At 47.0% G+C, this 27,585-nt stretch overlaps 1 protein-coding gene across 5 annotated transcripts in view; it reads left to right on the top strand.

Moving 5' to 3' along the window:
- LOC132381474 (spectrin beta chain, non-erythrocytic 1-like) overlaps window positions 1–27,585 on the top strand; it is a 210,632-nt gene that overhangs the window by 29,391 nt on the left and 153,656 nt on the right. For 4 of the 5 annotated variants that reach the window (XR_009508044.1, XM_059950906.1, XM_059950908.1 and 1 more), the window contains exons 5-13: window positions 120–211; window positions 2,752–2,832; window positions 7,661–7,776; window positions 12,845–12,957; window positions 15,327–15,514; window positions 19,683–19,800; window positions 20,964–21,122; window positions 21,377–21,679; window positions 24,367–24,517. Coding sequence is in view for 4 of the 5 variants with exons in the window: in XM_059950906.1 (XP_059806889.1) it covers window positions 120–211; window positions 2,752–2,832; window positions 7,661–7,776; window positions 12,845–12,957; window positions 15,327–15,514; window positions 19,683–19,800; window positions 20,964–21,122; window positions 21,377–21,679; window positions 24,367–24,517 (1,321 nt within the window). In the remaining variant the exon portion in view is untranslated. Of the gene's footprint in view, window positions 1–119; window positions 212–2,751; window positions 2,833–7,660; window positions 7,777–12,844; window positions 12,958–15,326; window positions 15,515–19,682; window positions 19,801–20,963; window positions 21,123–21,376; window positions 21,680–24,366; window positions 24,518–27,585 lie in introns of those variants that run through there. The other variant, XM_059950910.1, reaches the window with a different exon arrangement.

Here is a 27,585-nt window from a genome sequence, read left to right as displayed (position 1 = left end):
CATGACTGAATGACAGAGTAAGCTCGATGGGTTAAAAGATCTTCACTTGCTTCTATTTCTTGCTGAGCTAAAGAAGGAATCCTGGGTTAACTTTGTCGCCTTTTCATCCTCTGGATTAGATACAGGTGATCAAAATTGAAACGGAAGACAATCGTGAGACACGGTCGGCCAAAGACGCTCTGCTGCTGTGGTGTCAGATGAAGACGGCAGGGTGAGCGTGATGGGAGGTTGGGGTTTATCAGACCACTTCATGAGTCTCGAAAGTCTCGGGGAGTTTGGGGACCCCCATTCACTTCTGCCACGATGTTTCTGACAGTGGTTTCCCTGATCGTTAACTGTACTATGGATGTACTGGTTGGTGCCGTGCCCACCAATGTCTTACCTGTGCACCCCCTGAGGTGGGTGTGTGTGTGTGTGGATTGATTGGTGACCACCAGACAATGCCATTCAGGATTTTGACCTGAATTGGAGGTTGTGTAGCTATGCCTGGGCAGTGGGAATTGTCAATTGCCATTATGATTAATTTTGTGGAGTTAACCAATGAATGGTCTGCTTGTACACAGTATGAATGTCCACAGACGTTGTTGTTCCTTTTCACACCTTGCATCGGGCGACATTTTTGCCATTCCTGAGAATTTGACTTTTTTTATGAGGCTGAGTTGTTAGCTTGATGCTCAAACCAGCACAGGTGAAAAATGTCCAAGGAGCTGCCTGGATTCGAATTTGGGACCATTTGCCTCAAAATACGGTGCTGATACCACTACACCACCCTCCGCAGAGAATGGGCCGAGCTTAAGTAACAATCAGGGCCTAGTACAGGGTGAGGAATGTGGCTGCTTAATGTAGCATTTGAGTGCACTGTGTAGGTTGCAATGTGCTTGGCCTCTCTATTTCTCCGAACAATTGCTCACTCAGGCACATCTGTGCATCTGACAGCAGAGAGGTAGTTATTCCCACACTCAAGGTTTTGAGGATGGCTTCTTCCCCTCTGCTTTCAGATTTCTGAAAGGTCCCTGAACATAATGCCACAGGACTATAAGACTTAGGAGCAGAATTAGGCCATTTGGCCCATTGAGTCTGCTCTGCCAATCAATCATGGCTGACCCTTTTCCCCCTCAGCAGCCTTCTCTTATGCCACATCCAATCAAGAACCAATCAATCTTTGCTTTAAATACACCCAAAGACCTGGCTGTGGTAATAAATTCCACAAACTTACCACCTTCTGGCTAAAGAGTGCAGTCGACATTTTGGGCCGAAACCCTTTCGCAGGACTGGAGAAAAATGCCAAGGAGTAGATTTAAGAAGTGAGGGGAGGAGAGAGAGAAACACTAGGTGACACCTGAAGGGGGGAGAGATTACCGGAAGTTAGAGAAATTGATGTAGATGCCATCAGGTTGGAGGCTACCCAGATGGAATATAAGGTGTTGCTCCTCCAATCTAAGTGTGGCTTCATCACGAAAGTGGAGGAGGCCGTGGATAGACATATCAAAATTGGGATGAGAAATGGAATTAAAATGGGTGGCCACTGGGATATCCCAATTTTCTGGTGCTCGGCAAAGCGGTCTCCCAGTCTACGTCAGGTCTCACCAATGTAGAAGGCCACACTGGGAGCATTGGATACAGTATATGACCCCAACAGACTCACAGGTGAATTGTCGCCTCACCTAGGACTGTTTAGGGCTCTGAATAGTAGCGAGGGAGGCAGTGTAGGGGCAGGTGTAGCATTTGTTCTGCTCGCAAGGATAAGTCAGTGCTGATAAACCTGATTCTGATCTCTATTGTCTCTGGTCTCTATTGTGGACTGAGAGTGGGAAGGGGGCAGGGAGAGGGGAATCATGGTTGGGAAAGAGGGGCGGGAGCAGGAAGCACTGGAGAGACATTTTGCAATGATCAATAAACCAGTAGTTTGGAATCAAATAACATTGCCTGGTGTCTCACGGTTGGGTGTGTCTGTACACGCCCCTGATACTCCTCTGCCACCTTTCCCACACCCCTCCCGCGGCACTAAACCCTTGCCATTCCCAACAACTTTTGCTCCCACTAACTTTATGTACTTGCTCTCCACTCCATGTTGACAATTACACTACAGGGCAGAAGTCTTAAGCACCTTAACTTTTGCACAGTGCTGCAGATGCCAGTGATAATACACCTGGTGCATATGACAGGCATCCGGCAATCTATCACAATGCAATGTGTACCAAGGTGCCAGATCCTGTTGCTTACATTGGCACAGCTGTACAAGCTGTACTTGGTAAGGGATAATAAACATGTGGACTTGGCTTGGCAATGGTTAAAGGGAACACCAAGCTTTCTTCCATAAGATTCTCTTTCATGAAGACATCAGCTAGTGGTGATTGTCTCTCAGGACAGTATACCCCATCCACCTCCTCACAATAGCTGACCGTGCCCGTTCTTGGATATCCTGATGATGGAAGCCACAGTTACCACGCCTACTGCAATCGGTACCCAACCCCATTGGGCGCCTTATCCCAAGGACCATAAAACAACAGTTTTTCTCTCCCTAAGATAAAAAAAAATGAAGGGAGTGCAGCATCTGTGGAAGGAGAAAATGTAAATGTTTCAAGTCCGTTGTTTAAAAGAGGGAAAGGGAGTGAGGTTAGATTGGAGCATGCAGTGGGAAGTTTGAAGTGCAGAATACTTTTCCCATCTCACCCCCATTGCTGATTAAGTTTGTCTTTTTGACTACCATGCAAAACCTTGGCCTAAATGTTTCTGATTTCTCGTTGGCAGATATCCTGGCGTGAACATCCAGAACTTCACCAGCAGCTGGAGAGACGGACTGGCATTTAATGCGCTTATCCACAAGCACAGGTATGGGGCACGGGGCGCATGGCTGGTTTGTTGGGGTCTGTGCCTTTGGGGTTTGGGGGCTGGGAGCTGGTTCCTCGAGCCTTGGAATTTGGGTTTGACATTTTCTGGGTTCTCGGTTCTTGGGTTTGCAGTCGGCTCCCCGAGTCCTCACCCCAGAACCTAGGACACTCCAAATCCCAGAGACTGAGCTTTGGACTGGTGTTGGTGCTTGGACTGATTCTTGAGCTAAGTCTCTGGGGACTGGTGTTGGGATTGTTGAAATCATAGGAATATTACAATCTGGAAGGAGATCAGGTTGTATCTGACCCATCAAAAAAGAAAGAGCTGCCCGTTTGTAATCACAATTTACAGCAGTGGATCCAGAGTCCTGTGGCTTGCAGCTCTGTAAACATCCGAGTGACACAATGTGGAGAGGATTTCTGCCTCTCAAAGTTTAAAACAACATCCTCACCTATCCTCCAATTCTAGCATTACTTCAACTCACAAGAGGGCACAGTTTTAAGGTGCTTGGAAGTAGGTACAGAGGAGATGTCAGGGGTAAGGTTTTTACACAGTGAGTGGTGAGTGCGTGGAGTGGGTTGCCAGTGATGATGGTGGAGGCGGATATGATGGGGTCTTTTAAGAGACTCCTGGACAGGTACATGGAGCTCAGAAAAATAGAGGATTATGGTAATTTCTAAAGTAAGTACATGTTCGACACTGCATTGTGGGCCAAAGGGCCTGTTTGCGCTGTAGTTTTTCAATGTTCTATGTTCACAGCCTGATTTTGGAGTGACTTTTAGGGGAAATTTAGCCCCTTAATTGCCCTGCCAGGGTTTGAGGCAGATACCTTTGGAGCATTTTAGAAACTCTTAGACAGACACACTGATGATAGAAAAATGGATGGTTAGGTCAGAGGGTAGGTTAATGGGTGGAATGAGTCTCTACCAAAGGAGGTGTAAGTCACTCATTCCTCCGCTAGCCTGCAGGTCACCCTTGGGCAAGGTGTAGCACCTGTTTAGCCCCCAATCAGGGTCATGTGAAGCCATGGGAGCAGGTGGTGGACGGTCGTACGAGCAGCCGGTGCAGATCACCTGGTTACGCAACCACTGACACCAGGCAGACAATCTCTGAAGAGTATTGATGATGGTTGGGGTCACCCGTCTTGTACAGACACTGACCAGAAGAAGGCAATAGCAAACTACCTGAGTAAAAAAACTTGCCAAGAACAGCCATGGTCACAGGAAGGTTATGATCACCCATGTCAAACGACATGGCACAAAATGAACAAATGATGTAGGAGAGTGAGCTATAAGGTTGGCACAATATTCGGGCCTGAAGGGCCTATAATGTGCTGTAGTGTTCTGTTCTCTGTTCCAATCTTTTTTATATTTCACTTAAAACTGCCTTCACTTTCTTCATTCTAAAGAAATCGAACCCAGACTGCATAATCTAAACTCAGTAGCAATTTTCCAAAATTTCCGGGGCTGGCACGATGGTGTAGCGGTTAGCATAACGCTTTATGGTACAGGTGACCCAGGTTCAATTCCTGTCACTACCTGTAAGGAGTTCATACGTTTTCCCCATGACCGTGCGGGTTTCCTCTGGGTGCTCCGGTTTCCTCCCACAGTCCGAAGGCATTGGTCATTGTATATTGTCCCGTAGGGTAGGGTTAAAACGGGGCTCGAAGGGGCCAGAAGGGCCTGTTCTGCACTGTATCTCAATAAATCAATCAATCACTCATCTCCAATGCAGACGCATCATTCTCATAACGTTGAGTCCACAACTCTACAGAGTGCTCAAGCTGTATCTAATTCTACTTTGGTCCACCTGCTCTTGGATGCATCAGCTAATAAATAGAAACATCCTGAGTGCTTTTGTTTTTAAGCACCTTATCGACTTGACTTGCCACCTTTAAGGATCTGTGTACATACACTCTGGCGTTCCCCTATTCAAAGATTCAAAGTACACTTATTATCAAAGTCTGGATGCAGAATACCACTCTGAGATTTGTCCTCCTCCAGGCAGCCACGAAACAAAGGAAACACCAGGGAGCTCGATCAGGAAAACAGCAAACACCCAACACGCCGATTAAAAAAAAGAACAAATTGCGTGAGTGGACAACACGTAGAACATCAAACAGTAGTGTTCATTTTAATTTAGTTCAGTGCCGCACAACTAACCCCATTGCAAAGCGTTCTTTGCTGAAGCACACCAGACCAATCAAATCGCTCAAAATCGGTAGAATAGAAGAGTAGCCAGAATCCAGGAGCACATGCAACGTTGAACCCGAAAGCCCCCCCCCAGATTGAGTCCTCAACCTCTCCAATCAACCCTTGCAATTGGACCCCAGACTTCTGCATTTTCCACTGATAGCAGCCACCGGTTAAATGCAGGGGGATGGCACTAATCACTGGGCCGTCCTCCACCCTTGCCCTCGTCGACTTCAATTTTGCTCAACGTCTCAGTTGGAGAAAAGCATTGGAATCAGTCATGAGCTAGAGCCCTGTCTCCAGGCTCCCATATCATTCAACATGGCGGTTGTGGAGGCCAAGTCTGTATGGATATTTAAGGCAGAGGTAGGTAGATCCTTGATTGGTCAGGATATGAGGGGATAGGGGGAGAGGGCAGGAGACTGGGGCTGAGAGGAAAAATGGATCAGCCATGATGAAATGGTGGAGCAGACTCAATGGGCCAAATGGCCTAATTCTGCACCTGCGTCTTCTGGTCTTATGATTCAATATCCCCTCTGAATCTGTGTTCTTTGCAGTTGACTATTATGAGAAATGGTTTCTTCGCCAATGGTTCAATTTAATATTAGGGAATGTATCAAGTATATAACCTTACTCTTCGCAGACATCCACAAAACAGAAGGAATAGCCCAAAGAATGAGTCACAGATAAACATTGGAACCCCAAAGCCCCCCTCCCCCTCCCATGCACAAGCAGCAGTCAAAGCATCAACTTCTCTACCCAACCTATATTTTTATATACCGTAGGCTGCCCTCCCTCACCACTTTCTCTGTTCTCGGAGCACCAAAACCAGTCGAGGTTGGATAATGGGGAAAAGGTATAACACGATCTGAGGAAGACATTTTCACCCAGAGTGTGGCTGAAATCTGGAACGGTCTCCCCCCGTCCCCTCCCGAGAGGAAGGCGGGGGCAGAGACCCTCGCAAATTGAGTATCCAAAGGAGAACTTGGTGAAACATACAAGATCCTCTGTGGTCGGGACAGAGCGCATGTGGAGATCACGTCTCCTCTTGTGGTTATATCTGAAACTAGAGGTTAGAGTTGGTAAACAAAGGAGCTCTCAAGACGGATCAGACCGCGTTCTTGTTCCCAGTGACGGACAACGTTTGGAACTCCTAAAAGTATTAAGTAAACAGAAAAGGCAGAAACGGATTCTTCATGAGCAAGGGGGTTGTAGCAGTTCCTTGAACAAGCCAGCATTGCTTAGGTACCAAGTACAGTGGGGGCAAGGGTGTTAATCCTGTATGATGCACTCTCCGATTCCAATAACAAAAGTTCCAAAGTCCAAGAATACAATCGATCTTCAATTAAGAAATGAGCAAAGAAACTATCTTGATGGGATACATCCCACAAAAGTTAATGGATACCACCCAGTAGATCACAGATAAAGCCCTCCCAACCATTGAAGACATTGGCATGAAACGTTGCCTTAGAAAAGCAGCATCCATCATCAAAGATCTTCAGCAAAGATCTTTTCTCACCGCTGCCATCAGGTAGAAGATACAATAGCATTAGGACTCGCGTCACCTGGTTGAAGAACAGTTACTACTCCTCAACCATCAGGCTCTTGAACAAAAGGGGATTACTGCACTCACTTGCCCATCCATTGAGATGTTCCCACAACCAATGATCTCACTTTAAAGACTCATTATCTCATGCTCTCGTTATTTATTGCTATTTATTTACATTTGTATTTGCACAGTTTGTTGTCTTCTGCACTCTGGTTGATCTTTCATTGATCCTGTTACAGTTACGATTCTATAGATTTGCTGAGTATGCCCGCAGGAAAATGAATCTCAGGGTTGTATGTAGTGACATACATGTACTTTGATAATAACAATTTACTTTGAACTTTGAAACTAATAAAACTAGTGATATAACAAAATAAACAGTCAGTGTATTAAATGCACTTAAGCCAAGAGTTCTTAAATATAGTCAAGAAAACGCAAATGTATTTAACCCATATAGGTTAACCTTCCATTAACCTATACTTCCAGGATTCGGTATTGTCATTTAAAGTAAAATTGGATAAGTAATGGGCAGGAAAGGAATGGAGGGTTATGGGCTGAGTGCGGGTCAGTGGGACGAGGTGAGAGTAAGTGTTCGGCATGGCCTGTTTCCGTGCTGTGATTGTTTTTGGCTATATAAGTGATTTTAAATGTGTTTAAGCTTTCATAGGCAGCTAACGAAAAAAGATATCACCCCCTAGCTCACTCACTTAACTCAACACAAAACCAGACTGGCCCCCAAAGACAAAGGCTAAACTCTTTGTTTCTACAAAGCCCCAGCCACATGACTAATAAACATGCAGCACACAGTAGAATACAGACTGAAAATAGATATATGGCTCCGACAGGGATGAAAGTTCAGAGCAAAGTTGAGGTTACATTCAAATCAGCTGGGATCTTATTAGATAGTTGAACACCCCGGACTGGGTGATCTACTCCTGTTTGATATAACATCTCCAGTTCCATAGCCCTGCCTCCCCTACTGACCCTAGATTCCATCTTCCCTGTCGTCCTGTTATCTCCGTGCCCCTGAATCTAGTCAGACATCCAGGAATTCTGATGTAATAACCTGCTTGTTTGACCCTTTCAGGCAAGATCTTATCGACTTCAGCAAGCTGCAGAAGTCCAACTCGACCTTCAACCTCCAGCAGGCGTTCAGTGTGGCTGAGCAGAGACTGGGTGTTGCCAAGCTTCTCGACCCTGAAGGTATGACCCCAGAATCCTGCTTTAACCTCTTCCTTGGGTGAGGGTCTGTGTCAGGGCATTGCTGACCTGTAGCGTGTAGGTGTCCAGCCAAGCTATATATTACCCATTGGCAGTAAATACCGGTTCCACATGTCTGAAAGTCCATGCTGTCCCTGTCCTGGGAATGTGTGATGGGACAGTGTAGAGGGAGCTTCACTCTGTATCTAACCCGTGCTGTCCCTGTCCTGGGAGTGTGTGATGGGACAGTGTGGAGGGAGCTTCACTCTGTATCTAACCCATGCTGTCCCTGTCCTGGGAGTGTGTGATGGGACAGTGTGGAGGGAGCTTCACTCTGTATCTAACCCATGCTGTCCCTGTCCTGGGAGTGTGTGATGGGACAGTGTAGTGGGAGCTTCACTCTGTATCTAACCCATGCTGTCCCTGTCCTGGGAGTGTGTGATGGGACAGTGTAGAGGGAGCTTCACTCTGTATCTAACCCGTGCTGTCCCTGTCCTGGGAGTGTGTGATGGGACAGTGTAGAGGGAGCTTCACTCTGTATCTAACCCATGCTGTCCCTGTCCTGGGATTGTGTGATGGGACAGTGTAGAGGGAGCTTCACTCTGTATCTAACCCATGCTGTCCCTGTCCTGGGAGTGTGTGATGGGACAGTGTAGAGGGAGCTTCACTCTGTATCTAACCCATGCTGTCCCTGTCCTGGGATTGTGTGATGGGACAGTGTAGAGGGAGCTTCACTCTGTATCTAACCCATGCTGTCCCTGTCCTGGGAGTGTGTGATGGGACAGTGTAGAGGGAGTTTCACTCTGTATCTAACCCATGCTGTCCCTGTCCTGGGAGTGTGTGATGGGACAGTGTGGAGGGAGCTTCACTCTGTATCTAACCCATGCTGTCCCTGTCCTGGGAGTGTGTGATGGGACAGTGTAGAGGGAGCTTCACTCTGTATCTAACCCGTGCTGTCCCTGTCCTGGGAGTGTGTGATGGGACAGTGTAGTGGGAGCTTCACTCTGTATCTAACCCATGCTGTCCCTGTCCTGGGAGTGTGTGATGGGACAGTGTAGAGGGAGCTTCACTCTGTATCTAACCCGTGCTGTCCCTGTCCTGGGAGTGTGTGATGGGACAGTGTAGAGGGAGCTTCACTCTGTATCTAACCCATGCTGTCCCTGTCCTGGGATTGTGTGATGGGACAGTGTAGAGGGAGCTTCACTCTGTATCTAACCCATGCTGTCCCTGTCCTGGGAGTGTGTGATGGGACAGTGTAGAGGGAGCTTCACTCTGTATCTAACCCATGCTGTCCCTGTCCTGGGATTGTGTGATGGGACAGTGTAGAGGGAGCTTCACTCTGTATCTAACCCATGCTGTCCCTGTCCTGGGAGTGTGTGATGGGACAGTGTAGAGGGAGTTTCACTCTGTATCTAACCCGTGCTGTCCCTGTCCTGGGAGTGTCTGATGGGACAGTGTAGAGGGAGCTTCACTCTGTATCTAACCCGTGCTGTCCCTGTCCTGGGAGTGCGTGATGGGACAGTGTGGAGGGAGCTTCACTCTGTATCTAACCCGTGCTGTCCCTGTCCTGGGAGTGTGTGATGGGACAGTGTAGAGGGAGCTTCACCCTGTATCTAACCCGTGCTGTCCCTGTCCTGGGAGTGTGTGATGGGACAGTGTAGAGGGAGCTTCACTCTGTATCTAACCCGTGCTGTCCCTGTCCTGGGAGTGTGTGATGGGACAGTGTAGAGGGAGCTTCACTCTGTATCTAACCCGTGCTGTCCCTGTCCTGGGGGTGTGTAATGGGACAGTGTAGAGGGAATATTATACCCACCTTTGCGGCTTACTTACCAGAGATTGCTCTGTAGCCTTCGATGCCTTTGCCAATCTCAAAGACCCAGGGTTTACTCATTCCTTGGGCGACCAAAAGTTAAGGAAAGCCTCCAGCGTGCCAGGAGTCACTGTGTACTCCCTCTCCAGGGATACCTGGGCACAGTCGTCTCCTTGGAAAATTGTCGGAATGGATCAAAGCTGGTCCCTGTGAATGACCATGTTGGTTATGCCGAGGAGCAGACCACTGAGGAGATCTTCCCTCTGACCAGGTTTCTGGTGCCAAAGCACAGTCAGACACTAAGTAGCAGCACTTCAAATGTTTGAACACAGTCCACAACCTCTACTTTATTTGGAGTTTGGGGAGATTTGGCATGTCAACAAATACATTCAAAAACTTCTATAGTTGTACTGCAGAGAGCATTCTGACAGGCTGCATCACTGTCTGGTATGGAGTGGCTGCTGCACAGGACCGAAAGAAGTTGCAGAAGGTTGTAAATCTAGTCAGCTCCATCTTGTGGACTAACCTACAAAGTACCCAGGACACCTTCAGGGAGCGGTGTCTCAGAAAGGCAGCGTCCATTATTAACGATCTCCAGCACCTAGGGCATGCCCTTTTCTCACTGTTACCATCAGGGAGGAGGTACAGAAGCCTGAAGACACACACTCAGCGATTCAGGAACAGCTTCTTCCCCTCTGCCATCCGATTCCTAAATGGACTTTGAAGCTTTGGACACTACCTCACTTTTTTTTTAATATACAGTATTTCTGTTTTTGCACATTTAAAAAAATATATTCAATATACCTAATTGATTTATTTGTTTATTATTATGTTTTATTTTACTTATTATTAGTTTTTTTTCTCGCTGCTCGATTATGTATTGCATTAAACTGCTGCTGCTAAGTTAACAAATTTCACGTCATGTACCGGTGATAATAAACCTGATTGATTGTGACCTCCTGGAAGCTGTGTATAACATAGTCCAGGCTCCAGAGCAATTTTGGTTGCCCTGGGAGTCCATAAAGCACCTCAAAATTTTTGGTAGCCGTGAAACCAATAAAGAAAATAAAAGAAGGGCAGCACGATCATCAACCCCCAAATCCCTCCTCCTGCACAAATGAAACAAACAAAAACAGAACAGGTACATCCCTCCTTCCACACAAAAAACATGAACAAAAATAGTACAGACACATCAATTTTACCCCCCCCCCACCCCGAATCTCCCTCTCCGCACAACAAAAATGAGAAAGATCAGGTGAAAAAGCGCAGAATATAATAAACTGTAAGTCTGAAAAATAGTCTATAGTCCAAGTTCACATCCAAAATGCAGCCAAACCTGGGGAGCACTCGCCGGGTCCATTGGCAAACCTTTCCCTCTGCGTAGCAGATCGACCATAAGACAGGCAGCCGGCACTCACCCTCCGCACTCGCCTTGCTGCTCAAGTCGATGAACAATGGAAGCTTTATTTGGCGCAATGGAGTTGAACACCAGCTTGCGCCCCGTCTCACAGCCCACCTGCCGCATGGTTTGCGCACGCTGCCTCTGTCCCACGGAACCCTCTCAGAGACTGCAGGGCGCTGAAGCACCCAAAAGATCTCCAAGCTTCTGCATTTGCCTTGATGTTTCGATTCTCTTCGTCGCTTTAATTGACGAAATGGAGTCGAACATCAGCTGGCAGCCTGCAAACCATGAGGTTCGTGCACACTGCCTCTGCCTCCCAGAGACTGCAGAGCGCTGGACCACCCAAACAATCCCCAAACAGCAAAACACTGACTCCAACAGTTCCACAATATCATCCAAGATAATCAAAAGCAAAATTAAAAAAGAAAGTGACATGAATGGTTTTGTGATCTAGCCAAAAAATGTGAACTGAAGGAGCATTATACGCAGGTACCATCTTGACTATCAGGTATTCAACAAGTATTCAACATCTCTACAACAGGAAAGTTTGAGTGACTTTTAAGCTTTTGAAGATGGTAGGTTTAGATAGAAAGGGACAGGAAGGTTAAGTGTGTCAACAGGAAGTCGGAGATTGAATAGATTGTGAGGTGAGGATTTGTTTCAGAGAGCTGTTGGGATTCGAACCCTCTCCCTGATAAATGACAGAAGCTGAAGAACCTTGTGCAGGTGACAGAAGTGGGAATAGTGATCTAAATATGACAGTCTTTCAAAGGTCCAAACATTGTCCTGTGTGGTGCGGTACAGGGTGGAAACGTGTTCTCAGATGGACCGGTTAGCAGGAGGGCCAATTTCTGTTCCGTACCACTCTTGACTGGAGAAAATTGAAGGTCCGTTGCAAAATTTCTTGACCTCAATGCTGTATTGTCGATGGGTTGAAACAGTCAGTGGAACCTCCATCAGCTTAAGCAGTGAGGTCCAGGCTATTGCTGATGATGAGGAAGGCTGACCTCATGCTTGGTTTGTCTTGTTCTCTGATTCTGGCAATTTACTTGCAGATGTTATGTCATCATGCAAGGAGACCTCATCAGTGCACTGTTAATAGTGCTGTCTCCTCAAATGCCTGGCCTATAAGATCTAATGTGGGGACTGCAGCAATTATTACATTAGCCAAGCTGGGAAAAAACCTTCTGCAAGGATCCATGGACTTTAACTGGCTGTCAAGCGACATGACCAACTCTCCCTAGGTTTAACCCACGAAGATCAAGAGGGGCACAAATTCGACTGGGCTTCTGGAAAGTCATGGCGCAGGCAAAGACATGGCATACAAGAGAGTTCCTAGAAGCGTGGTTTTACGTGAACAATTCTGTAAAGAAATGTATAGATCTCGATCCTCTTTATGAGCCGATGTGGGCAAAATTCCAGATCACAAGCACAATGTTTGCCATGCAGCCAATCAGTGATGAGATTTCCTCCCCATGTCACATGATATCCAGTCAGCTGACTGATAAGTATATAAAGGCCAAGCATTCAGAAGAGAGACCCACGACTAACAGTGCACTGATAACGTCTCCTTGTATGGTGACAGAATGTTTGCAAGTAGATTTTGCCAAGATTGGAGAACAACTCAACCCAACTATCAACCACCCGTGCTACACATTTTCTGAATTATTTCAAGGCTGATCTCTTGGTTTCAATCACAGACAAGCGAAAATCTGCAGATGCTGTAAATCCAAGCAGCACACACAAAATGGCGGAGGAACTCTATGGTACATTTTCCCCCATAGATGCTAACTGGCCTGCAGTGTTCCAACAGCATTTTGGGTGTGTTTCTTGCTTCCAATCTCTTGCTCTTTTTCCAGATGTGAACACCGAGAACCCAGATGAGAAGTCCATCATTACCTATGTGGTGTCCTATTACCATTACTTCTCCAAGATGAAGGCACTAGCCGTAGAGGGCAAGAGAATTGGCAAGGTGGGTACTTACAGGTGGAATGAGCCACTCACTGCCCTGTCTCTCAGGTACCTGTTGAGATTCCAGTGCCAGACCTTGACAGTTCATGGCCAGAGATCCACTGAGCTCTCTTGCTCTCAGACCTCACTAGCTACTCTGTGACCTCTCATCTTTGGTCAGCTTCCTGTCCATCCTTTGCACTTAGATGCTCATGGTCTCTTTTCCAGCATCCACTTCCCGCCCCACAACCATGGCATCTCCTTTCCCATTGTGGTCAGCTCTCCCCTCACTTCTCACCACCCGCTCCTCATTTCCCTCTGTCCCTCATGCCCATCACCCTGCACCCTCCCCCTCTCCAACTCTCATTGATTGCTCAGATTTTCCCTCCTGGCTCTGGTTTAACCAACTCTTTCTCTGTCTTTCCACCAGAATTTGCTTTACTCTCCACTGTTTTGTTTTCTTTCCTCTGGCACTAGCTGCTGCCTCTCGCTCCTGTGGGGCCTTCCATCATTACACCAACCTCCCTATTACTGCTTGAAATTGACATTTGTAGTTCACTCTTGGCTTCTGAAGTCTGATATTTTCCCCTGTCTCTCCAAACCATCCCAGCCTCCTTTCCTGCCTTTATATGATCTCTCCTTATGGGTTACGGATTCCTCACTTGTGTCTCTCACAGTCAACTCCATGCTTTTCTCGGTGTCCTTGCCCAGCACACACATCCACCATTCCTGCTTTCTCTTGCTTGGTTGAAATCACGACCTGTCCCCCAGCACGCACTGTTCTGAGCATTGCAACTTATTCTCACTTTCAAGGTGTCGTCACCTTGGGAGTTCCCACTGCCTCTGTTATTTCTTGCTCTGCGGTCTCTCATGTTCTGGATCCTGGACCATATATACCCTCCTCTGCATGAGGGATACCCTTGTCTCTGTTGCTGCATCTGCCCTGTGTTGGCATGCCTTGCGCTGTCACGCACTTGTGCCCATGCACTGTCATGTACCGATGCTCTCTCGCTCCTGCACCCTCCCTTGCTCTCTCATACTCGCACCCTCATTCGCTCCCACTCTCTCCCACGCCCACCCCCTCACCCTCTCCGCCGCTCCCTTGTCCTTCCTCGCACTCTCTTGCCCTCGCGCTCACCCTCCACTCATCTTCCCTCGCCCTCCCCCTGCTCCCTCACCCTCCCCCACGCTTTATTGCGCTATCATTCCCTCATTGCTTTCTGTTCCCTTGCCATTTCTCTACCATCTCTTTTATTCTGTTATTCTGTGCTCCAGTCAGTGACCACTTTATTTGGTATACAGTACCTTTACACCTCATTGATTCAATATCTCATTAGCCAATCGTGTGACAGTAATTCAGTGCATTAAAGCATGCTGACATGGTCAAGAGGTTCAGTTGTTATTCAGTCCAAACAGCAGAATAGGAAGAAATATGATTTAAGTGGCTTTAACCATGGAATAATTGTTAGCGCCTGGTGGGGTGTTTTGAGTACCTCTGAAACGATTGATCTCCTGGGATTATCATATGCAGCAGTCTCTGGAGTTCATAAAAATGGTGTGTGGAAAACATAAAAAAGAAATCCAGTGAGTGGCAGTTCTGTGTATGAAAATGACTTATTAATGAGGGAGAGGTTAGAGGAGAATGGCCAGACAGATTCAAGCTGACAGGAAGGCAAAATAACCACAAGTTACAACAGTGGTGTGCAGAAGAGCATCTCTGAATGCACAGCAGGTTGAACTGTGTGGTGGATGGTCTTCAGCAGCAGACCAAGCCTGCCATGCTCCTCTTCTGCACCTGATAAAGTGGCCCTGATTGTCTCTTGAAGTGACTCCTCCCCGCTCTATCTGCACTCTGTTGCCTGCTCCTTGAACCTGTCTACTGCCTCGCTGCTCCACCCCTCCACTTGACCCACACGTCTCCCCTAGTTCCCTTTGCTCTCCTCTTCCTTTATATCTCTGTCTGTCTCTGTTCAAGATCTCCCTCTGTCTCTGTCCCTCTGTCTTCAATTGTCTTGTCCCACCTCGTCCCACTTCCCTCCTCCCACCTCGTCCCACCTCCCACCACCCACCTTGTCCCACCTCCCACGTTCGCCCTCCTCCCTCCTCCCCCTCCCTCCTCTTACATCCCCCTCACCTCCCTTCCCCCTTGCCCCCTACCTACCTCCTCCTCCTTTTACCTTCCCCCTCCCCGCACCTCTTCATCTCCGCCTACCAACCCTCTCCTCTCTCCCAATCTCGTCACTCCCCTTTCACTCTCTCTCTTCCCCCTTCTCTCTCCCTCTCTCACTTTGTCCAATTTTTTTCTCTCTGTATGTATATCTCTCTTCCCCTCTCTGCCTGTCTGTCTCTTTCTCTTTCTCCCTCTCTCTGTCTCTTCCTGCTTCGTGACAGGTGCTGGACAACACGTTGGAGATTGAGCAGATCATCGCGAGGTACGGGGCACTGGCAACCGAGCTGCTGGAGTGGATCGAGCGAACCATCGCCCTCATCAGCAACCAACGCTTTGCAAACTCTTTGGCCGGAGTTCAGCAGCAGTTCCAAGTGTTCACTAGCTACTGCACCGTGGAGAAACCATTCAAGTAGGTGACAGCGGCTGATATTTGGCATGGCGAAGATTTAGCCTGTCTGCTCATTTCCCTCCTCTATAAATCCCATTTCCTGTCTTCTATATACTTTTCAGCTTATTTAACGATAAAACACAGTAACAGGCTCCTTCTGGTGCAATGAGCGCACACTACCCCGTTACACACATGCAAGGAGGCTTTTCCCGTTGAGTTTGGGTGGGACTGCAACTACAGGTCATGGGTTAAGGGTGGAAGAACAAATGCTGAAGGGGAATACGGTGGGGGGGGGGGAACTTCTCTGCTTAGAAAGTGGTGACAGTGTGGAATGAGCTACCAGCACAAGCGGTGGATGCGATTTCGATTTCAACGATTAAGAGAAGTTTGGATATATAGAGGTTACTTGCCAAAAGCACCAGAGACCGAGTACACAGTGTTGAGACTGTATGACGCGCATTCAAAATAATAAATATCCAAAGTCAAAAATACTACTTCTGATCCTCTGTTGTGAAACCAGCGAAGATGAACAATCTTGTAGTGATTTAACAAAACTAATAGAATTAAAACTAGTGAAATAAGCGGTATAGAGTGGGAGCGAAATTAACAACCAACCAAAAATACCTTCACCCCCATGTCTCAGCCCTGGCTCTAACTAGATTAAAATGACCTTAGACAAAGTATGAATACGTAACTAGACTCATTTGCTCCTACCACGGCCCAACCCACGTGACAAATTGCAGATAATAAACTTAAAACTTAAAATACAATACAGACTGCCAGAAAATAGATACCTACAGTGCCTGTCAAAAGTATTCCCCCCCCCCCAGAAGTTTTCATGTTTTATTGTTTTACAACATTGAGTCACAGTGGATTTAATTTGACTTTTAAAATGGATCCAGCAAAATGCAGGGAAATCCTGGAGGAAAACCTGATGCAGTCCGCAAGGGAACTGCCACTCGAGAGAAGATTTGTTTCCCAGCAAGAAATGACCCCAAATGTAAAGCCAAAGCTTCACAGAAATGGCTTAAAAACAACAAAGTTAATGTCCTGGATTGGCCAAGTCGGACTCCAGACCTCAAATCCAATTGAGAGTTTGCGGCTGGGTTGAAATGGGCTGTTCACTCATGATCCCCATGCAATCTGACAGAGCTTGAGCAGCTTTGTAAAGAAGAACAGGGAAAAATTATAGTGTGCAGATGTGCAAAGCTGATAGAGACCTATCCACACAGACTCAAGGCTGTAATTGCTACCAAAGGTGTATCTACAAAACACTGACTTGAAAGGGGCGAGTAATTATGCAATCAATTATTTTCAGTTTTATATTTGTAATTAATTTTGTAGATATCTGTTTCCACTTTGACATGAAAGTCTTTTTCTGTTGATCAGTGTCAAAAAAGCCAAATTAAATACACTACAATTCAATGTTGTAAAACAATAAAACATGAAAACTTCCAAGGAGGGGGTTGAGTACCTTTTATAGGCACTGTAGCTCCTAAAGGATAGGTACAAGAATGGGAGGGGTATGCAGGGCTGTGGACCAGGTGCAGGTCGATGGGAGTAGGCAGTTTAAATGGTTCAGCATGGACAAGATAGGCCAAAGGGCCTGTTCATCTGCTGTAGTTTTTTTTGACTCTGTGTGACCAATTAACCTACTGAGCTGTACATCTGTAGACTGTGGGAGGAAACCTATGCAGTCACCGGGAATGTACAGTCGACCCTCCGTATCCGTGGATTCTGTATGCTTGGATTCAACCAACCGCGGATCGGGAAAACCCGGAAGTTCTCTCTCCAGCACTTGTTGCTTGAGCATATACAGACTACTTTTTCTTGTCATTATTCCCTAAACAAAACAGTATAACAACTATTTACATAGTATTTACATTGTATTAGGTATTATAAGTAATTTAGAAATGACTTAAAAGTACAGGCAGTCCCTGGGTTATGAATGAGTTCCATTCCTGAGTCCATCTTTAAGTCAGATTTGAGGTTGGAACAGGTATATCCAGTATTATTTAGCATCAGCTAGTCAAATGTTTTTCCTAGTATATAGTACATATTTTACCTTTCTATGCATATAAAACACTTTATAAACATATGTATTTCAATAATTTAACCACTGTGTTGCTGAATAATAATTGTAGCTTTCATCGGGGCAGGGCCTTTCACATGCTCCATTAAAATTTTTCCGATTGTTGACCGACTGTAGCCTAACGCTTTTCCAATGACTGATGGCATTTCACCTATTTCCGATTGCTTTATTACTTCCACCTTATTTTCAATCGCGACCATGATTATTTTCGTGAACAGAAACACTGAGGATTCAGAGCTGCGCCACCAGGTCCTAATGTCCACCGCACGGAGACATGTTAAATAAAGTCTGGGGTTCCGCTGGGTCCTAAAGACCACCACAATGATACATATTAAATAAGTGACTTGAGCATCTGTGAATTTTGGTATCTGCAGGGGGTCCTGCAACCAATCCCCCTCAGATAAGGAGCGCCGACTGTATAGGTTCTTTACAGCGGTGGGAATCGCACCTGGGCCACTGGCGCTGTAGTGGCGTTACGCTAATCACTACGTTATGGTGCTGCCCGTTCTGTCTGTCCTGAGCCTCCCAATTGACTGGAGTCAAATACTGAAAAGCTTGGACAGAGTGGACGTAGAAGCAGTAGTTACATTAAGTGGGAAACTCGTGGATCTGAGGGCACAGCCTCAAAATAAAGGGACGTCCCTTTCAAACTCGGTTAAGGAGGAATTTATTCAGGCAGATGGTGATGAATTTGTGGAATATGTTGCCACAGAGGATGGTGGAGGCCAAATCATAGGGTGTATTTAAGGCAGAGATTGATATGTTCATGATTGGTAAGGGTGTTGAGGGTCACAGGGAGAAGGTAGGAGAATGGGATTGGAAAAGGAATCAGCCATGGTTGAATGGCGAATCCGACTCTATGGGGCGAGTGGCCGAATTTCGCTCCTATCTCATCTTCATCTTGGGTGGCAGGTGGCAGTGTGGAGGTACGTCTCTACTAATGGTGGTGTAAAGCGCTCCTTCCCTCCGCTAGCCTGCAGGTCACCCTTACGCAAGGTGTAGCATCTGCTTCACCACTCCTCCGAATAGGGTCATGTGAAGCTGTGGGTGCAGGTGATGGATAGTCATTTTTCTACAGAAGTGGTTTGCCATTGCCTTCTTCTGGGCAGTGTCTTTCCAAGACAGGTGATGCCAGCCGTTATCAATACTCTTCAGAGATTGTCTGCCTGGCGTCAGTGGTCGCATCACCAGGACTTGTGATCTGCACTGGCTGCTCATACGACCGTCCACCACCTGCTCCCACAGCTCCAAGTGACCCTAATTAGGGGGCTAAACAGGTGCTACACCCCAAGGGTGACCTGCAGTCTAGCGGAGGGAAGCAATGCCTTACACCTCCATTGTCAGAGATGTATCTCAACACTGCCACCCAACCCCTTCTTTGGGGGTAAAAGATGTTGATTATCTCTGCTTCTCATATACCTCAATCAAGCCACCCCTTAGCATCTCTTTAATTTCTCCCCTTAATTAAAGTTCTTTAATGCAGGTAATGTCCTGTGGAAATTAAAAAAAAACTGCATTTGTTGCAAATCCTTTTTGAAACAAAACGAAGTGTTGGAGATATTCAGTAGGTCCATCGGCAGCCGTGGGAAGAGAAACAGAATTGATGTTTCTTGCTGAAGACTCTTTACTCCTCTCTCTTTTGTTGAAGACCGTTCACTCCTCTTTCTGCAGTGTGGAGGTGGTGATGCTGCCCCGGCTGCTGTGCTTTGTACCTGTGAACTTCGTGGAAACTTGTCCCATTTCTATGACAAACTGAGACTGAGGCTTTGGGCCTACTCTGGGCTGCTCTGGTGATTTGAATCTTAGGACTCATTTTAGATTGGAATGCTGCATGCTGCATGCTGCATGGGGTCGGTTTTTATTTATTTTCTTAAAGTGTGTTTTCTCGGGTTTCTTGTTTCAAGGCTGCCTGTAAGCAGAGAAACCCGAAGGTTGTATAATTCATACAGTCTTTGATTATACACTTTGAATCTTTGAATTTTGAATTGGGGCCCAGTCGGACGAGGTGATGGTGCTGCTTCTGTGGGAAATCATTTCACGGGGTAATGGGTGTGCAGTTTCTGTGTGAAATCTCTGGGCTTTGCTCTGTCTCCTCAGGTTTGATGAGAAGGGGAAGCTCGAAGTCCTGCTGTTCACCATCCAGAGCAAACTTCGGGCAAACAACCAGAGGCCGTACGTCCCACCTGAGGGCAAGCTGATCTCTGATGTCAACAGGGTCAGTGAGCGGTTTATTGGCGGCCGTCAGGGCTGGAGGTGTCTGTCTCCACCGTTCAATGATCCAGCCACAGTGAAGTGTACCTGTTGCTGACTGTGTTTTTGCAGCGGGCTCCCTTCCCGTATGAAGTGTAATGCACACAATGTCCTGGCGGGACTGAGCAGGTCAGGCTTCACCTTTGGAGAGAAGCAATCAATGCTTTTGGGCTGAGACCCTTCCTCAGGTCTCCTCTCTGGGGATACAGTCTGAACTGCTGAGTTCCTCCAGCACTTTGTGTGTCTTACAGTGGATTTCCAGCACCCACAGAATCTCTTGTGGTGTGTCACAAACAGTACTGTGCAGAAGAGTTAAGCACCCTAGATTTTTCACGCAAGTTTTATTTTAGGCGTTTACTTTTTCTCTTTTGCATTAGTGTGTCAGTAGAGCAGAGTAATTTTTAGATTTCCAAGCATTCATTTTCCAAAAAGTTAAATGTGATAGAAAAATTTTTGTACTTTGTTAACTTTTCAAATAAAAACTTGATTACTTTGTAGGTATCCAGTCCAGTGTATGATTAAACAAACCGATGCTAATGATCGATAACATAATGAATTGAATGAACTAAACTGATTAACTGAAACAGAAATGGGTGTACAAGGAATCAAACTGGGTGAAGGACAACCAAACTAAAAGTTGAGTGGGACAGTTTAACATTCAAATCATTAATTCTAACACTGTGGCAAGAATGAGTGGAGCATTTACTGTTTCATGCCTTCTATAGTAACTTTGATATTTAGGAACTTTTTATTATATTTTTAAAGCATTTTTGCTTTGCACAATTTAATTTGCATGTGTCTAAGACTTTTGCACAGTGTTGTAGGAAGCAGGAGTCCTTTGCACTCACTCAGTGCATTAGGTGTTACCCCAGGTGCCGGTGCTGTCTCTTAACTGCAGTACTTTCCCAGAGGCCAGTGCACACTGGATCACACTGGTGTCCCAGAACCCACTGGATCGGAGTATTGTCCTGGAAGTCAGTGTGGCGACTGGATCAGAGCATTATCCCAGAGCCCGGTGCAGTCACTGAATCGCGGTGTTGTGCCAGACTTTGCCCTAGGACATATGTTGCCTCCTGCGGGCCCATCCATGACTGGGTTTTCACTAAATGGTTTACTTTTTCCCTGCAGGCCTGGGAGAGGCTGGAGAAGGCGGAGCACGAGCGAGAGGGGGCGTTACGGAACGAGCTCATCCGGCAGGAGAAGTTGGAGCAGTTGGCGCATCGGTTCGATCACAAGGCCGTGATGCGCGAGACCTGGTTAAACGAGAACCAGCGCCTTATCTCACAGGTGGGTGATGGGGAGGTGCGCATAGGGTTTGCGGGCAGTCTGTGCAATGGGTGGCATGGTGCTGGGACAGGCAGGTCCTTGCAGGGAGGGAGAACGGGGGACAGGTCCTTGCAGGGAGGATGTCCGCTGACAGGACTTTGCAGGAGGGAGAATGGGTGATGAATTCTTGCGGAGAGGGTGTCAGGTGATGGGTCCTTGAAGGGAGGGCATGGGTCTGAGCTGCTGTTTGAGGTGCAACTCTCTTCCAATCCCAGGATAACTTCGGCTATGATCTCCCTGCCGTGGAGGCGTCCATGAAGAAACATGAAGCCATCGAGGCGGACGTGTCCTCCTACAAGGAGCGGGTGCAGGTGATCACGGAGCTGGCTCGGGAGCTGGAGTCCGAGGGCTACTATGACATCAAGCGCATCTCCGCTCAGAAGGACAACATCTTGCGTTTGTGGGGCTTTCTCCAGGAGACGCTGACAGCCCGCCGATCCCGCCTGGAGCTCAACCTGTCCCTGCAGAAGATCTTCCAGGAGATGGTCCACATGATTGACTGGATGGAGGAGATGCAGGTAAGTACCTGAAGATCATCCCTCCAAGCTCAACCTCCCAAGCCTTATCTAGGCTTCCATTTTCCATTGCCCCTGTAGCCACTCACTCATGCCCATCACCAAAAGCATCAAACCTCTCCTCCTCACTCCCTCCCATTCCTTCACCTGGTATTCCTTTGCCCTCCATTTTCACATCAACCATTCATCCTTGTGAGAAACTGTACCTCAGAGAGACAATGGACAATACTGCTGAGGTTTGATATTAAACAATGGACTTCATTGTTCTAATTGTATTCTTTTTTGTTTAATACGTTTTTCTGATGAACCTGATGTTATTACTTGCCTGTGATGCTGCTACAAGTAAGAATTTCTTAGCAGTTGCATATGTGTGAACATCTGACAACAAACTCAACTTTGATCTCACTCAAAAATAGTTGCAGTTGAAGGTCTATCAACGCCAGGATCCCTCAACGACACTTCCCCTCAGGGCAATGTCACCTTCTGTTGTTTCTCACACCCTAGGACAGTAGAGCACAGCAACAGGCCTGGTCACGTTGTGCCGAACTACACTTATCCCTTTTGCCTACGCAAGGTCCATATCTGCAAGTTCATCTGCCTATCCAAGAGCTGCTTGAATTCCTCTATCGTATCTGGCCCACCATCCACCTAGTAGCACATTCTAGGGACCCATTGCTCTCTGTGTTAAAAAATATGTATACATGTCCTGCACATCTCCTTTGGACATAAATAGGAGCAGGAGTAGACCATCTGGCCCGTTAAGCCTGCTCTGCCTTTCAATAAGATCATGGCTGATTTGACCATGGACTCACCTCCAACTTCCTGCCTTTTCCCATAACATACCAACGCTCGCCTTATGTGCATGCCATTTGGCATTAGACATTCTGAACCCAGGGGGAATAAAAGACACTGGCTATCTACGCCTCTCATAATCTTATAAAGTCTTCCCCCACCTTTTAAAATCAATTCATCTTTTTTTCTCCGTGCCTGCTGAAGGGTCTCGGCCTGAAATGTCGACTGCACTTTTTTCCATAGATGCTGCCTTGCCTGCTGAGTTCCTCCAGCATTTTGTGTATTGCGCAGGTTTCTACTGTCGGCAGATTATTTTCTTGTTTTTTTAAATAAACATCTAGGAGGTTTCCGCCACCACAAGAGTTTGCTGGGGAAGGACCGCTCTCTTCTACTGTTGAGGGAAGGGCCAGGTGAGGGGGGAGGAAGCCCCTCAATTATTATCGTATTTAATACAAACCAGCTCCATCATGGATGGTCGCAAGCCTGGCTGTGAAAGGAGGATTTTGGGCATGGGGCTAGCAACTCTGTCCCGTAAAAACCCAGTGCAATAGAAACGCCAGCGGAAGCTCCAAAGACCTCATCCCTGGAGAAGATGGACTACACCCAGGATAATTTGAAAGATTGGCCCAGGACAGAGAACTCTAGCAAGCTGCTGTTGGCGGCTTGTGCCCCGTCGAGGTTATGGGTTTAATTAAGTTAGTTAGTTTCAAGCCCTGAATGAGATGGAAAGCATTGGTGGTGGCATCCGTCATTCTCGAGAGACCATGGATCTGCACTTGGAGTTTCCAAGGTGCAGGCCTGGGCAGGGTTGTATGGGAGACCGGCAGTTGCCCAAGCTGCAAGTCTCCCCTCTCCACGCCACCGATGTTGTCCAAGGGAAGGGCACTAGGACCCAAGCAACTTGGCACCGGTGATGTCGCAGAGCAATGTGTTGTTAAGTGCCTTGCTCAAGGACACAAATACACTGCCTCAGCTGAGGCTCGAACCAGTGACCTTCAGGTTACTAATCTGATGCCTTGCCCACTAGGCCACGCGCCAACACTGAAAGCATTAACTATGTATGTAAACAACAGAAAGGTTTATTCTTCTAAATTTTTTTATTGTGAATAAAGTTTATTTTGTTTAAAAAAAAATCAGGGTTTCACACAGCCTTGGCCTCTCCAGAGAAACCAATCTAAGTTTGTTCTCCCTTTTAGAGCCCAAGCAGCATCTTGGCGAATCTCTTGGTCAGTCTTTCCAAGGCCTTCATATCCTTCCTGCAATGGGGCAACTAGATTTGAATTGGGTGGGCAGGTGGAGATGTGTCTTTACCAAAGGAGGTGTAAGTGCTCCTTCTCTCTGCCAGCCTGCAGGTCACCCTTGGACAGTGTAGCACCTGGTCACTTCCCTCCGCCCCATCCCACCCCCAATCAGGGTCACGTGAAGCCATGGGAGCAAGTGGTGGATGGTCGTATGAGCCGGTGCAGATCACAAGGCCTGGTTATGTGACCACTGACACCAGGCAGACAATCTCTGAAGAGTATTGATAATGGCTGGGTTCACCCGTCTTGTAAAGACACTGCCCAGAAGAAGGCAATGGCAAACCAGTTCTGTAGCAAAATTTGCCAAGAATAATCATGGTCAAAGACCATGATGGCCCACGTCATACAACATGGCTCATAATGATGATGAAAATTGAAGGTTGTACTCTAGATGTGTTCTATCCAGAGTTTTATGAAGCTGCAAGATAACTTCCTGACTCTCAAGCTTGGCTAATAAAGGCAAGGATGCCATGCATATTCCTTATCACCCTAACAACCTGTGCAATTGGTTTCATGAGGCTGAGGACTTGCATCCCAGATCCCCTACACATGCTGCTTTTGGCCAAAACAACCTTCCTCTCTGGATCTTCTCTCTAGGTTCTGTTATGTTCGAAGGACTTGGGGAAGCACTTGCTGGAAGTGGAAGATCTGCTGCAGAAGCACAGCCTCCTGGAGGCGGACATCTCGGTGCAGGAGGAGCGGCTGAAGGCCTTGAATACGGCGGCTCTGGAGTTCACGAAGGACGAGGGTGAGTATGGAAGTCCCGGCTCCGCGGGTCACCAGTGGATCCTGCAGCGCTGTCCGCAACCGACCTTTCAGTCAACGTGGTGGCCCACTATCCATGGGGCAGAGTAGTGATAGGTTCATAGAGAGACTCAGTATGAGGACTGCCCTTCGGCCCCCCATCCAATCCGTGCTGACCTGCTTTACACTCATGGATGCACAGCAGAGTAGATAGGGGCAGGTTACCGTCATGGAGTATGGAACCAGTCCTTCGGCCCAACCCATCCATGCTAACATGAGCTAGACCCATTTGTTTGTGCTCTCATTTCCCTTTTTATTGGCCATCGCCCCTTTGCCCCCAACAGTCCTTTGAAAGATCCTAACCCAAAACATTGACTGCCCAATTTAAAGATTATCCTTACTCGTTCAATGGTCAATTTAATATTCAGAGAATGATTACAGTATTGTTGTGAAGGAAAATAACTGGTTCTTTGAGTCTCAACAGTAGAGGCCTGGACACACACAGTTTTAATAATAAGGAATTTATTTACAAGGGGAAGTTGGGTCAACACAAGCAACTACAATACACAGGAAGTGGTGTCGGGACAGGGTACAGTTACACATACAAAGAACAAGGGAAAAGCACTACAACAGCTATCCCCCTTGACCTTGGATAGCTGCGGCTCCCTTACCAGGACAAACGATAGACCTTCCCAAACATAAATCAATGCACTTACCTTTAATGAGGTGGTCTATAAGAGAGACCGAGCCAGGGGCAATTTTCATCTTTTAAAGCATGGGGCTGGGTGAGATAATCCAATTAAGGTGACCAATAATTTAGGTGTGCATTGATTATTTGGGAGGGACCAAATGTTGATTGGCATGTGGTGTGTCCTCCGACCAGCCAGGTGGCAGTGCGTCTGTCACGTGGCCGGTATCTCTGGATACAAGTATACAATGTGAAATTCTTACTCTTCACAAACATCCATGAAACAGAGGAATGAAACAAAGAGTGAATGATAGAAAATGTTATATATATACATTGAAACGTGCAGTGAAATTGCGTCAAGTCAAAATCAGTGGGGATTGTGCTCAACAGCCCATAAGAGGTTCTACGATTCCATTGCCAGCATAGCACGGCCACACCTCACCCGTGTGTCTGTGCAATGTGGAAGGAAAGTGGAGTGCCCAGAGGAAACGGAGCTGGTCACGGGGAGAAGGTACATGCTCCTTACAGGCAGCTGCGGAAACTGAACCCAGATCTCACAGGTGGCCGCTGTAAAGCGCGGCGCTAACCTTGCCACCCCTGTCCCTTCAGCCACATGACCCTCAGGAGCTCCTCCATCACCTCGTACGTTGCTGCTATTTGCCTGACCCACATCCCTCTGAAGTTTGATGTCCCAACTCTTGTGCTTGGTGCTGATGAAGGCAAGTGTGCCGGTGGCTTCTTCACCATCCTGAGATGACGTGTCTTCAGTCCAGTGGAACTGAGTTTCTACACCCCTAGGTGCTCCACAACACTCCCCAGGGCCTACCATTTACCTGCCCTGGTTTAACTTATCAAATTAATATCTTTATAGTATAATGAGCTCACATTGGCCAATAAGATAGGCAAAATTATTACAACACTACGAGCCGTGCTGCCCAGCAACCCTTGATTTAATCCTAGCCTAATTACAGGGCAATTTACAATGACCAAATAACCTACCAGCCGGTAGATCTTTGGGCTGTGTGAGGAGACCCACACAGTCATGGGCAGCATCAGGAATTGAACCTGGGTTGCCTGTACTGTGACCACTACCCCATCTTTGCATCCTAGGTGACCAATTAACTTACTAACCTGTACATATTTGGAATGGGAGGAAACTGGAGCATCCAGGGTGGAGGTTTAAGACTCTAAACCTTGCTTAGCCATTTGCCTGTCCAAATGTCTTTTAAGTATTATAATTATGCCCATCTCTGTACACTTTCTCTGGCAGCTTGTTCCATACACCCACCAGCATCTGTGCAAAAAACGTGCCTCTTGGTTTCCCTGTAAATCTTTCACCCTACACATGCCTGATATTTTAGGTTCCCCTGCCCTTGGAAAAAGATTCTCACCTTCTACTTCTTCCGTTTCCTCATGAATTTATAAACCTTTTTTATGTCACTCCTCAACCTCCTTTCCCTGGAAAAATCAGTCGCGGCCTCTCCTCAGCTCAAACTCTCCAGTCCTGGTGACATTTTTTGTCAGTCTTTTCTGCACCCTTTCTAGCCTAATTATGACCTTCCTCTAGCTGGGCGACCAGAGAGGCACTCAGTATTCCAAGGGAGTTCCCTCTGGTCTCTTTTGAATGTGCAAACTCTTTCCTAACAATAGTAGAATGGAACCTGGTTTGCTCGTGCACTAACCGCTGTGCGTTTGTGCTGCCCCAGCTTGTCAGCAGGAAATTGCATTTCCCATTCTCTGCTCCATTTCTCAAGTTAGTCTCAATCCCCTACAAAGTTCAAGTTCAAAGTACGATCGAAGTTTTATACAACCTTGAGATTCGTCTCCTTACAGGCAAGCACAAAACAAAGAAACCCAAACGAGCCCATTTAGAGAAGACGGTCAGATACCCAACGTGCAGAGAGGGAGAAAAATTATAAATTGTAGAAACGATAAAAAAGTAAGCAAATAGCATTCAGAACTGAAGTTCGTGAAGGGGAGTCTTGGCCACAGCTTCAATTCGGTGCAGAGACGAGTAAGCCCTCGCGGAGCAGCGAGCTGAACCAGCCCGTCCCTTACCTTTGGCCCCGGAACCCTGACCATTTCAATCTGGCCCGGTGCTTAAATCATCCAAACTTCAGGATGATTTCGGGCCTGAACCCCACTGCCTTGATTTGGCCCATCGCCGACCTTCCTGAACTTGGCTCGGCACTTAAATTGATCAAATTTTCTCGCTGCCGGGCCCAGGCTCCGCCTCACCTCGATTCTGCCGTGTCAAATTGCCTCCGAGTTGGTTCCAGCAATGGCTCCTTGTAAACTTAAATAACACTCTTCCCCATTCACTACCTCTATAATCTGCCTCCTTTGCTCCAAGAAATGCAGCTTCCATCTAATTAGTCTCTCAT

This window comes from Hypanus sabinus, chromosome 26 (assembly GCF_030144855.1).
Source record: "Hypanus sabinus isolate sHypSab1 chromosome 26, sHypSab1.hap1, whole genome shotgun sequence".
Lineage (NCBI taxonomy): Eukaryota > Metazoa > Chordata > Chondrichthyes > Myliobatiformes > Dasyatidae > Hypanus > Hypanus sabinus.
Note: the sequence above shows the minus strand (reverse complement) of the source record. Positions and strands in the feature narration are given on the sequence as shown.